The sequence below is a fragment of the Procambarus clarkii genome, chromosome 59 (genome assembly GCF_040958095.1).
Source record: "Procambarus clarkii isolate CNS0578487 chromosome 59, FALCON_Pclarkii_2.0, whole genome shotgun sequence".
NCBI classification, from domain to species: domain Eukaryota; kingdom Metazoa; phylum Arthropoda; class Malacostraca; order Decapoda; family Cambaridae; genus Procambarus; species Procambarus clarkii.
Window position 1 is genome coordinate 22341473 of NC_091208.1, and position 12362 is coordinate 22353834.

The window sequence follows — 12362 nt, forward strand, 5'->3', positions numbered from 1 at the left end:
CTACAGCGAGGCAAGCACGACCCGGCAGGACATCAACCTCGACGACATGGGGCATGAGGCCACATTCCACGGGACACCGGAACCCGAGACAGGGCATGTGGAGCTGGCGGAAGAAAAGGTGCCAGCACAGGCGAGGGAGTGTGCGGAGATGCACTCTTCTGCAGAGGAGAAGAATCTAGTAGATGCCATGAAGCCTGCTGAAGCGAAGAGGCCAACTGTGGGGGAACCCACACACAACCACCCCATCATGCACACCACCACCCGTACTCACGGGCACACAAGCCGAGGAACCTGGTAACACCACCAGGTCAGCAAACAGTAGGGAAGCCTCCCCACCCACACCATCACAAGGCAGCAGGTCATGCGCCGCCAATGGTGGAAATCCTCCTTCCTAAACAAGTTCACAGGTCCAGCCGCTACTCTAGTACAGGCCGCCGCTTGATGCCCCTCAAGGCCACAACGAAACCATGATCTGGTTTCTGTCTGGATATCTCGCTACAGGATTCTTTCAGTTGGTGTTTCTAATATTTCTCCTCGTGGTGTTCCTTCCTTGCCTCCGTGGAGAGTCCCCCTTCCGAAGTTTTGTACAGCCTTAACCCACATCACCAAATCTTTTACCCCGCCACCGGCGAGGTAAAACCCCACCACCCCTCCTACGGTTCTGAAACGCCTTTTTATTGAGCACTTTTCTTCGCACTCCCACTCCGTTTCCATCTTCACCGATGGGTCTAAGTCTGCGGACGGTGTGGGCTGTTGTTTTTTCCTGACAGCACTTATATGTGTCGCCTATCACCGGAGACTAGCATCTTCACAACTGAACTTTATGCTATTCTCTATGCTCTTTGTCTCCTGCTTTCTCGTTGTCAATCTTCCTTTGTAGTTGTTGTTGACTCTCTTAGTGCCGTCATGGCTCTCGGGCCATGACTTCTAAGACGAGCGTGTGCCTTGCTTTCCGACCGTCCCCCGCGGTCGTTTGTCCCGCGATAGAATTCTTGGTGAATCGGGATACTTTTGATATCATTCGCCTTATGCGTTTCTGTTCTCGTATCGGCATCTTTGGTGATATTTAGAGCCCTCTGATAATTCCGAACATTTGATGATGCTACATAGCCTTCCCGGTTTGGTGCCTTCTTTGATAATTACTTCAGTAAATTGAAACGGGACCCCATGCAGTGCCACATACGTGAAGGCGCAGCAGCGGTCCGAGACAGTGACGATACCACCGTCAACCTGGAAGGTAAACAAACGCCCATCATACTGGTCCACGATATCACGATAGACAGCCTGGGAGTGGAACTCGACAAGTGATCGGTGGGTCGTTAGCAGCTGCATACCAAATACATCAGACCCTCGAACGCAGAGCATATCCAACAGAATTGTTTCCATCGCAAGATACGTCGCTCGGCCAGATAACTCCAGGCCTATAGTCTCCATACAACGAATAGGGGGAAGGAGGGTCCCCATGGCGCAGACGCAAAACAGCCAGAGGACTGCGCCCCCCGGCCCGACACCACAACAGTTGGGGCAGCACTGAGAGAGGCGTACACCACACCCTCAAACGGCGACCTCTGGCGGCCGAATCCCTTAATGTAATCCTGCTTAACCATTATTGTGATAAGTTATTACAAATGTTTAGCTACCATCTCTTCGTTTCATAGTTTGTTAGTATTTTACTGCTCATTTGATAGTCCGTTCCAGTTCTAGCTCCAGTGAGGAGCACTTCACAGTCTTGAGCATCAAGTGCTCGCCGGACCAATTTACAGGCTGAGAAACACTAGTGAAAGCCGATTTAGAGTCATTTTAAGAGTAAAGGTTATGGATACAAATATTTGATGACCTGCTTTAATAATACATGCTATACACTTGTTGAAGTTCAATTATGTTTATTGAGACAAGAAAGAAATACATCTCAAAGGGATAGAGTAGCTTAGGCTATTTCTACCCCCCTCCCTAAAACTTGTTGAATGCATGTTATTAATTAGCCGAAACCAGGACTTGACATTACCCGCTTGCAAGAACTGAGAGGGTGACAGAAATCCTTGCAACAACGCTCGCTACTGCCACAGTCTCTGTCACGTTGACACAGGCGACCCTGAAATGTTAGAAGAGAATGTTATAAACATTCTAGAATTTACGTTTCAAATCTCAGGATTTCTGGGTTATAAAATTAAAGGCTTAAAACTAGTGGAGTTGAAGAAAGACTGTACCTGGGGTGGTTTAGGGTTGGCAGGACAGAACCGGCCATCATATGGGCAGGAACCAAGATGCCCTGTGGATATAGAAGGCATTGGTTGAAATCAATTGTTAAAGTTGTTGTTAAGATGGTAATTGCTTTAAAATGTGGTAGTTTATACATACCTCCAAATCCTTGAGGTATGCCAATCACCACACACACCAGAGCCGTCAACACCAGCAGACGAAACTTGAAAAAGAAAAAATTGTACATAATGTAAACTAAACATAGGCTTCGTGTTTAACTTTAGGCATATCAGTTTTTGATGGGTTATTAAGGTCATTACAATCTTATTTACCAACCAACAAGTATACTTAATGCTATGCTCAGAAGTAAACTTATACTGAAGCAATGAACACTTCTATATGCGCTGCTGAACCACAACAAGCAATACAGTGAAGCACTAAACAAGACAAATCACTTTACTTACCATCATTGAAGCGAACAAGATCTGAAAACAACGAGGTTGTGAGGCGACTGGTGTATGGAAGCTGAGCGCTCCTGGTTATATATGGCGACACAAGCCCCTCCCTCTTCAAACAAACTTTTCCCATTAATCATGCCAAGATTATCTCACACCCTCCCCTTCTCCCTAGTCACAGAAGTCATTGGGGTCGAGTGAAGGTTAAGACAACAGAACCTCTGTTACTGACAACAAATATTAGTAATAAATGAACAAGTTTAAGGCAGCACCTTCCTGCATTTAGGCAGGCCAATCGGCTGCCAAAATGCATTATTTTCTGGTGGGAAACTGGTATATTCATGTACTGCATATAGAATTAATAATTAAAATGTATACATGTTGCTCTATCATTTATCCATTAAGAATTCACTTACATAAATGTATACGGTGGGGGGACACACACACGCATCTCCCTCCACACCCGCAGCAGTAATGTTCTGTTCAGGTTTGTCGCAGAGAGATTTAAGGGCTCATGTTAAGCATTGGAAGCTGCAGCCTACTGCATCACTTACCATTATAAAATAGAGCACCGACTATAGGGTTATGTAATTGTCTCGGTTGGCATTTGTATTATGACCATATTACCCAATTATAACGCTTGTAAATTATACTTAAACGCTTATAATAAATTACTTTTATACTACCCAAGACTAGAACGTTCATATCTTGATTATTCCCCTTGTGCATTTTACCCATCACGTCCTCAAACTTATCATTCATTACAGTAATTAGGCTCGTTACCAGCGGTCGGCAAATGCTGTTAACTTATCCTTTATTGTAGTCATTAATTATCAGTTATATTATCACGTGTTAAGTTAATTTACTTGTTAAAGCATTATAACGTGTAAAGTTATCTTGCTTCTTGTAACCGTTGATGTAATTAGGCTAGTTTCCAGCAGAGGTTAATTACCGTTATCCACATTATGCAACTTACAGTTGAGCAGTTAATTTACTTTATTACCATTTACTTACATAAAAAAAATCCCCAGCATGAGCATTACCCAACACTTTCGTAACATACTCAACTTGGGAAACTAAGTACACAAATTTAAAACTCAAATTGTTAGATTTCTAATTTACCATCTCAGATGAATCACATCAGATATCCAAAATACTTATTTTTGTAGTTGACTAATTATATGAGTTAGTTAACCGACAACACACATTCAGTAGTTCCCGCAAGCCATGAGAACAGAGTTAGCCTCACATGACCGATACGAAGCACAGCGCATGATAAACGCCTACAAAATTATCAGTGGAATTGAGAGGGTGGACAAACTATTTAGCATGGGTGGAACACTAGCAAAGGGGACAGGTGGAAACTGTACCCAAACGAGCCACAACCATTTAAATTTTTTCAGGGTTGGTAGGTTAAATGGAATGCATTAGATAGTGACGAAGACAGACTACACAGTTTTAAATGTACATTTTCTAGAGCCCAATAGGCTATAATCTGTCCAATAGTTTATTTATAGTCTAGAGGCGTATCAAAGAGCCAGAGCTTGCAATGGGCGCCCCCCCCCCTCCCCAGCACAACTAGGCGATTACAAAAGCAGGCAAGGTCACCAGACTAGCTTTTGATACTAGAAATATCCTTCACTTTAAATTATCCATTTACTAGTTACTCCCCCAGGAATTTCTTAAAAAAGGTATTTATGCAGCTAAATTAAGTGCAGGATCTGCACTATTTCCAACCCTCTTCCTTACCTGCAACAACAAAATGTCCTGATGTTTACATTGAGATCTTTGTTGCAAATTTTACGGTAACTTCCATAGTGTTACTGTAGAAGACTGCGCCCACGGACGTAATATAGGAAGCAGTCACGATTTCAGAACTCAAACACTACACTGTTCTAGTAAATATTGCCAGAGCACGTTTTGCATTGAAGCCGTTTTGTTAGGCTCCACAGGCGAATCACTGTGCATACCTCCAAGGCCTTGCGACAAGGATATTTAGAAGGTTCACCTGTGTTGTGGAGCTCCTAGTTGTGCTTACGCCAGTGATTTAAAGTTATATATCTACACATTTATATACGCACAGAAGAGTGATCTTTTCGGGCAGGTTTGGAGCCCAACCTCAGCATTACCTGCGTGAGGTTTTTGTCATTGATAAGTTTAAAGGAACTCTGCGTTTAAGCGAATAATAATGCTGGTAGACAGATGCCTGATGACGTCATGCTGATATGGGAGGCTTATGTTACTTATCCCTATTTAATGGATATTTACATAAATTAACTCAATATAAAAATTTATTATATTTTTTTCGTAATATTGACACCGACATGAAATTGTCGTATAGTTTGGCAACATAGGGGAGCGTAGTGCGGCTGATTTAATCACAGGTATTAGACGTGTGCTATGAAATAGACATGAAGGATAAAACTAAATAACACATAGCCTCGAGCCATGGACAGGACACAGAATATAAAGACAAATGGGAAGAAAGCAAAAAGTACAGAAAAGAACACAAACAAGTCCAAAAACAATCCAATATCGGGCACTTGAAAAGTACATTATATACCTAAACACACACAGACCGGGAAAAACAAATCAGACACACACAGCCAGAAGGGTCACACAACTCCACGCATGCAAACACATAACCGGAACGCGCAGGAACCGGGGACACAAACCTGAACCACACACATGCAACCACCCACTCCACAACTACACACACACACATACACAAACACCACAACACATAGGAAACAGGTGCAACAGGAACAAAACACTAATAATCAAAACACCCATACTTGTGAGGGGTAATCTATCATCGGATACATCTTAACATAGGCATCGCAAATCATCCACTCCCGCCTGGTAGGGCAGACATCCCCACGACACCGCGGGTGCCTCATGAAATCCGGAACCACTATATCAGGCGGAAACCCGGGCGGAGGCGGACGCCCCCGAGCAGAGGACACCGAGGACGAAGGTGGAGGCTGGAGAGGCGGCAAGATCTCCACCGACAAAACAGGGGGCACGGAAGCCACCCGCCGGAGCCACATCAGCACCTTGCATATCAACCTCGCACTCCACAGAGGAAGAGCCCTCAAGAGTCCTCATCAACACATTCCGCAGCCCACTCACGAGGCGGCGACACACTCCTATTCGTCCAAGAATGCTTGGAGACTGGTAGTTAGTCGTCGGAGCTGTCGCCTCCAGCAAGAGGCACCGAAGAAGAACAGTCAGCAGCCTGCTCTACAGCGAGGCAAGCACGACCCGGCAGGACATCAACCTCGACGACATGGGGCATGAGGCCACATTCCACAGGGGACACCGGAACCCGAGACAGGGCATGTGGAGCTGGCGGAAGAAAAGGTGCCAGCACAGGCGAGGGAGTGTGCGGAGATGCACTCTTCTGCAGAGGAGAAGAATCTAGTAGATGCCATGAAGCCTGCTGAAGCGAAGAGGCCAACTGTGGGGGAACCCACACACAACCACCCCATCACGCACACCACCACCCGTACTCACGGGCACACAAGCCGAGGAACCTGGTAACACCACCAGGTCAGCAAACAGTAGGGAAGCCTCCCCACTCACACCATCACAAGGAAGCAGGTCATGCGCCGCCAATGGTGGAAATCCTCCTTCCTAAACAAGTTCACAGGTGCAGCCGCTACTCTAGTACAGGCCGCCGCTTGATGCCCCTCAAGGCGACAACGAAACCATGATCTGGTTTCTGTCTGGTTATCTCGCTACAGGATTCTTTCAGTTGGTGTTTCTAATATTTCTCCTCGTGGTGTTCCTTCCTTGCCTCCGTGGAGAGTCCCCCTTCCGAAGTTTTGTACAGCCTTAACCCACATCACCAAATCTTTTACCCCGCCACCGGCGAGGTAAAACCCCACCACCCCTCCTACGGTTCTGAAACGCCTTTTTCTTGAGCACTTTTCTTCGCACTCCCACTCCGTTTCCATCTTCACCGATGGGTCTAAGTCTGCGGATGGTGTGGGCTGTTGTTTTTTCCTGACAGCACTTATATGTGTCGCCTATCACCGGAGACTAGCATCTTCACAACTGAACTTTATGCTATTCTCTATGCTCTTTGTCTCCTGCTTTCTCGTTGTCAATCTTCCTTTGTAGTTGTTGTTGACTCTCTTAGTGCCGTCATGGCTCTCGGGTTCTTTAATCCGGTCCATCCAGTTGACGTCGAGATTCAGCATTGGCTGTTTCTTATTTCCAATAAATTTAAATTTATTGGAAATTTATTGAGTTTTGCTGGGTTCCCAGCAATATTGGCGTGTCTTTAAATGAGCGTGTGGATGCTGCCGCTAGGGAAGCTGTCTGTTCTTGTTCCATCTCCCGTAAAGGTATTCCTTATTCTGACTTTTACCCAGCTATTCATTCCTCCATCCTCGCCCGTTGGCAGGGTTGTTGGTCTTCTGTTACTGGTAACAAACTGCATACTCTTAAAGGTAGTGTGTCCTCATGGCCGTCCTACCACCACCGTAACCGGCGATGGGAAACGGCTCTGACGAGGTTGCTTATTGGCCATACTCGCTTAACTCCCAGTCACTTAATGGAGCGCCGCCCTGCTCCTTATTGTCCAAATTGCGTTGTCCCTCTTACAGTCGTGCATATTCTTGTTGAATGTCCTGACTTCTAAGACGAGCGTGTGTCTTGCTTTCCGACCGTCCCCCGCGGTCGTTTGTCCCGCGATAGAATTCTTGGTGAATCGGGATACTTTTGATATCATTCGCCTTATGCGTTTCTGTTCTCGTATCGGCATCTTTGGTGATATTTAGAGCCCTCTGATAATTCCGCACATTTGATGATGCTACATAGCCTTCCCGGTTTAGTGCCTTCTTTTGATAATTACTTCAGTAAATTCAAACGGGACCCCATGCAGTGCCACATACGTGAAGGCGCAACAGCGCTCCGAGACAGTGACGATACCACCGTCAACCTGGAAGGTAAACAAACGCCCATCATACTGGTCCACGATATCACGATAGACAGCCTGGGAGTGGAACTCGACAAGTGATCGGTGGGTCGTTAGCAGCTGCATACCAAATACATCAGATCCTCGAACGCAGAGCATATCCAACAGAATTATTTCCATCGCAAGATACGTCGCTCGGCCAGATAACTCCAGGCCTATAGTCTCCATACAACGAATAGGGGGAAGGAGGGTCCCCATGGCGCAGACGCAAAACAGCCGGAGGGCTGCGCCCCCCGGCCCGACACCACAACAGTTGGGGCAGCACTGAGAGAGGCGTACACCACACCCTCACACGGCGACCTCTGGCGGCCGAATCCCTTAATGTAATTCTGCTTAACCATTATTGTAATAAAAGTTATTACAAATGTTTAGCTACCATCACTTCGTCTCATAGTTTGTTAGTATTTGATTGCTCATTTGATAGTCCGTTCCAGTTCTAGCTCCAATGGGGATCACTTCACAGTCTTGAGCATCAAGTGCCCGCCGGACCAATTTACAGGCTGTGAGAGACGAGTGAAAGCCGATATAGAGTCATTTTAAGAGTAAAGGTTATGGATGCAAACATTTGATGACCTGCTTTAATAATACATGCTATACACTTGAAGTTCAATTATGTTTATTGAGACAAGAAAGAAATACATCTCAAAGGGATAGAGTAGCTTAGGCTATTTCTACCCCCCCTCCCTAAGACTTGTTGAAGGCATGTTATTAATTAGCCGAAACGAGTCGTTGACACTGCCCGCTTGCAAGTACTGCGAGGGTGACAGAAATCCTTGCAACAACGCTCGATAAGGCCACAGTCACTGTCACGTTGACACAGGCGACCCTGAAATGTTAGAAGAGAATGTTAAAAACATTCTAGAATTTACGTTTCAAATCTCAGGATTTCTGGGTTATAAAATTAAAGGCTTAAAACTAGTGTAGTTGAAGAGACCATACCTGGGGTGGCTGAGGGTTGGGAGGGCAGAGCCGGCCATCAAGTGGGCAGGAACGAGCATGCCCTGTGGATATAGAAGACATTGGTTGAAACCAATTTTCAAAGTTGTTGTTAAGATGGTAATTGCTTTAAAGTGTGGTAGTTTATACATACCTCCAAATCCTTGAGGTATGCCAATCACCACACACACCAGAGCCGTCAACACCAGCAGACGAAACTTGAAAAGAAAAATTGTACACAATGTAAACTAAAGATTGGCTTCGTGTTTGACTTTAGGCATGATCAGTTTTTAATGGGTTATTAAAGTCATTACAATCTTATTAACCAACCAACAAGTATACTTAATGCTATGCTCAGAAGTAAACTTATACTGAAGCAATGAACACTTCTATATGCGCTGCTGAACCACAACAAGCAATACAGTGAAGCACTAAACAAGACAAATCACTTTACTTACCATCATTGAAGTGAACAAGATCTGAAACCAACGAAGTTGTGAGGCGACTGGTGTGTGGAAGCTCAGCGCTCCTGGTTATATATGACGACACAAGCCCCTCCCTCCTTCCTCAAACAAACTTTTCGGGCGCATCCGATCCCACGATCGTCGTCGCCCCTAAATCAACACAACAAACTTTTCCCATTAATTATTCCAAGATTATCTCACGCCCTCCACTCCTCCCTAGTCACAGAAGTCATTGGGGTCGAGTGAAGGTTAACACAACAGAACCAATGTTACTGACAAACAAATATTAGTAATAAATGAACAAGTTTAAGGCAGCACCTTCCTGCATTTAGGCAGGCCAATCGCCTGCCAAAATGCATTATTTTCTGGTGGGAAACTGGTATATTCATGTACTGCATATAGAATTAATAATTAATATGTATACATGCTGCTCAATTATTTATCCATTAAGAATTCACATACATAAATGTACACGGTGGAGGGAGAGACACGGATCTCCCTCCACACCCGCAGCAGTAATGTTCTGTTCAGGTTTGTTGCAGAATCATTTAAGGGCGCTTGTTAAGCATTGGAAGCTGCAGCCTACTGCATCACTTACCATTATAAAATAGAGCGCCGACGCTAGGATTATGTAATTGTCTCCGCTGGCATTTGTATTACGACCATATTACCCACTTATAACGCTTGTAAATTATATTTAAACGCTTATAGTAAATTACTTTTATACTACCCAAGACTAGAACGTTCATGTCTTGATTATTCCCGTTGTGCATTTTACCCATCACGTCCTCAAACTTATCATTCATTACAGTAATTAGGCTCGTTACCAGCGGTCGGCAAATGCTGTTAACTTATCCTTTATTGTAGTCGTTAATTATCAGTTATATTATCACGTTTAGTTAATTTACTTGTTAAAGCATTATAACGTGTAAAGTTTTCATGCTTCTTGTAACCATTGATGTAATTAGGCTAGTTTCCAGCAAAGGTTAATTACTGTTATCCACATTATGCAACTTACAGTTGAGCAGTTAATTTACTGCATTACCATTTACTTACATACAAAAAAATTCCCCAGCATGAGCATTACCCAACACTTTCGTAACATACTCAACTTGGGAAACTAAGTACACAAATTTAAAACTCAAATTGTTAGATTTCTAATTTACCATCTCAGATGAATCACATCAGATATCCAAAATACTTATTTTTGTAGTTTAGACTAATTATATGATTTAGTTAACCGACAACACACATTCAGTAGTTCTCTCAAGCCATGAGAACAGCCTCACATGACCGATACGAAGCACAGCGCATGATACACACCTACAAAATTATCAGTGGAATTGAGAGGGTGGACACTATTTAGCATGGGTGGAACAGTAGCAAAAGGGGACAGGTGGAAACTGTACCCAAACGAGCCACAACCATTAAATTTTTTCAGGGTCGGTAGGTTAAATGGAATGCATTAGATAGTGACGAAGGCAGACTACACAGTTTTAAATGTATATTTTATAGAGCCCAATAGGCTCTAATCTGTCCAATAGTTTATTTACAATCTAGAGGCGTATCAAAGAGCCAGAGCTTGCAAGGGGCGCCCCCCCAGCACAACTAGGCGATTACAAAAGCAGGCAAGGTCACCAGACAAGCTTTTGACACTAGAAATATCCTTCACTAAATTATCCATTTACTAGTTACTCTTCGGGAATTTCTTAAAAAAGGTATTTATGCAGCTAAATTAAGTGCAGGATCCACTATTTCCAACCCTCTTCCTTACCTGCAACAGCAAAATGTCCTGATGTTTACATAGAGATCTTTGTTGCAAATTTTACGGTAACTTCCATAGTGTTACTGTAGAATGCGCCCACGGACGTAATATAGGAAGTCACGATTTTAGAACTCAAACACTTCTGTTCTAGTAAATATTGCCAGAGCACTTTTGCATTCAAGCCACGTTTTGTTAGGCTCCACAGGCGAGTCACTGTGCAGGCCAAGGATATTTAGAAGTTTCACCTGTGTTGTGGAGCTCCGAGTTGTGCTTACGCCAGAGATTTAAACTTATTTATCTACAAGTTTATATACGCACAGAAGAGTGATCTTATCTGGCAGGTTTGGAGCCCAACCTCACAGCATTACCCGAGTGAGATTTTTATCATCGAGAAGTCTAAGGGAACTTTGCATATAAGCGAAATGCCTGATGACGTCATGCTGATATGGGAGGCTTATGTTACTTGCCCGTATTTAATGCTTATTACTCTAAAATTATTTTATTTCGTAATATTGACAGAAATGAAATTGTCGTATAGTTTGGCAACACAGGGGGAGCGTAGTGCGGCAGATTTAATCAGATATTAGACGTGTGCTATGAAATACATTAAGGATAAAACTAAATAACAGCCTTGAGCCATGAACAGGACACAGAATATAAAAACAAATGGGAAGAAAGCAAGAAGTACAGAAAAAAACAAACAAGTCAAAAACAATCCAATATCGGGCACATGAAAAGTACATTATGTACCTAAACACAAACACCGGGGAAAAAAAAAAAAAACAGACACAGCTAGAAGGGCCACACACAACTCGTGCAAACAGCCTGAACAGGGAGCCGGTCGGCTGAGCGGACAGCACGCTGGACTTGTGATCCTGGGTTCGATCCCAGGCGCCGGCGAGAAACAATGGGCCGAGTTTTTCACCCTATGCCCCTGTTACCTAGCAGTAAAATAGGTACCTGGGTGTTGGTCAGCTGTCACGGGCTGCTTCATGGGGGTGGAGGCCAGGTCGAGGACCGGGCCGCGGGGGACTCAAAATCATCAAGATAACCTCAAGATTTGTAGTACGTGGGTGAAGCATTTACAGCATTGTGGTTCGAACAAAATTCGGCGGTAAAGCACTTTTGCCTGAAGGGCTCGAACGAAATCAGTAGTCTTCTAAACTGTTTTTTCCCCCCCAGTCATAAACAGGGGTTTGGCGGGCACATGGAATCTCTTTTCGGTCTTTAGAGGACGGGCTGCCTTAAGCGTGTAGCGGCTCATCTCTTCAGATGTTTCGGCGAACGTCACATTTCAAGTTAAACTTTGGCAAAACCATTTCAACATTACACTTGTAATGCGATATTTACTGGCTTTCCTACTTCCCCCCCCCACACACACAGAATACGGGAACAAGTCAGACTTCAGCAGGCCGAGCTTCTCCAGCAGAAGTCATGTGCCTACCCACTAGCCTTCTGTGGAAACACTAGGGGTAACCCGATACCCAGTTAACCCCACCCTCAAATCTCCTGTTGGGCGAGTAGGAACAGTTTAGCATTGTTGTCACAAAAGTCGTGGA

The 12362-nt window shown here is 44.3% G+C and overlaps 1 protein-coding gene across 1 annotated transcript; it reads right to left on the reverse strand.

Moving 5' to 3' along the window:
* Positions 1–8232: 8232 nt before the first annotated feature.
* On the reverse strand, positions 8233–9158 carry LOC123768294 (uncharacterized). Its single transcript, XM_045758757.2, has 4 exons — positions 9033–9158; positions 8729–8792; positions 8578–8639; positions 8233–8464 (listed from the first exon to the last, which is right to left on the reverse strand). The coding sequence occupies exons 1-4, from the start codon at positions 9036–9038 to the stop codon at positions 8351–8353; spliced, it is 246 nt and encodes an 81-aa protein (XP_045614713.2). The 5' UTR covers positions 9039–9158; the 3' UTR covers positions 8233–8350.
* Positions 9159–12362: the final 3204 nt, after the last annotated feature.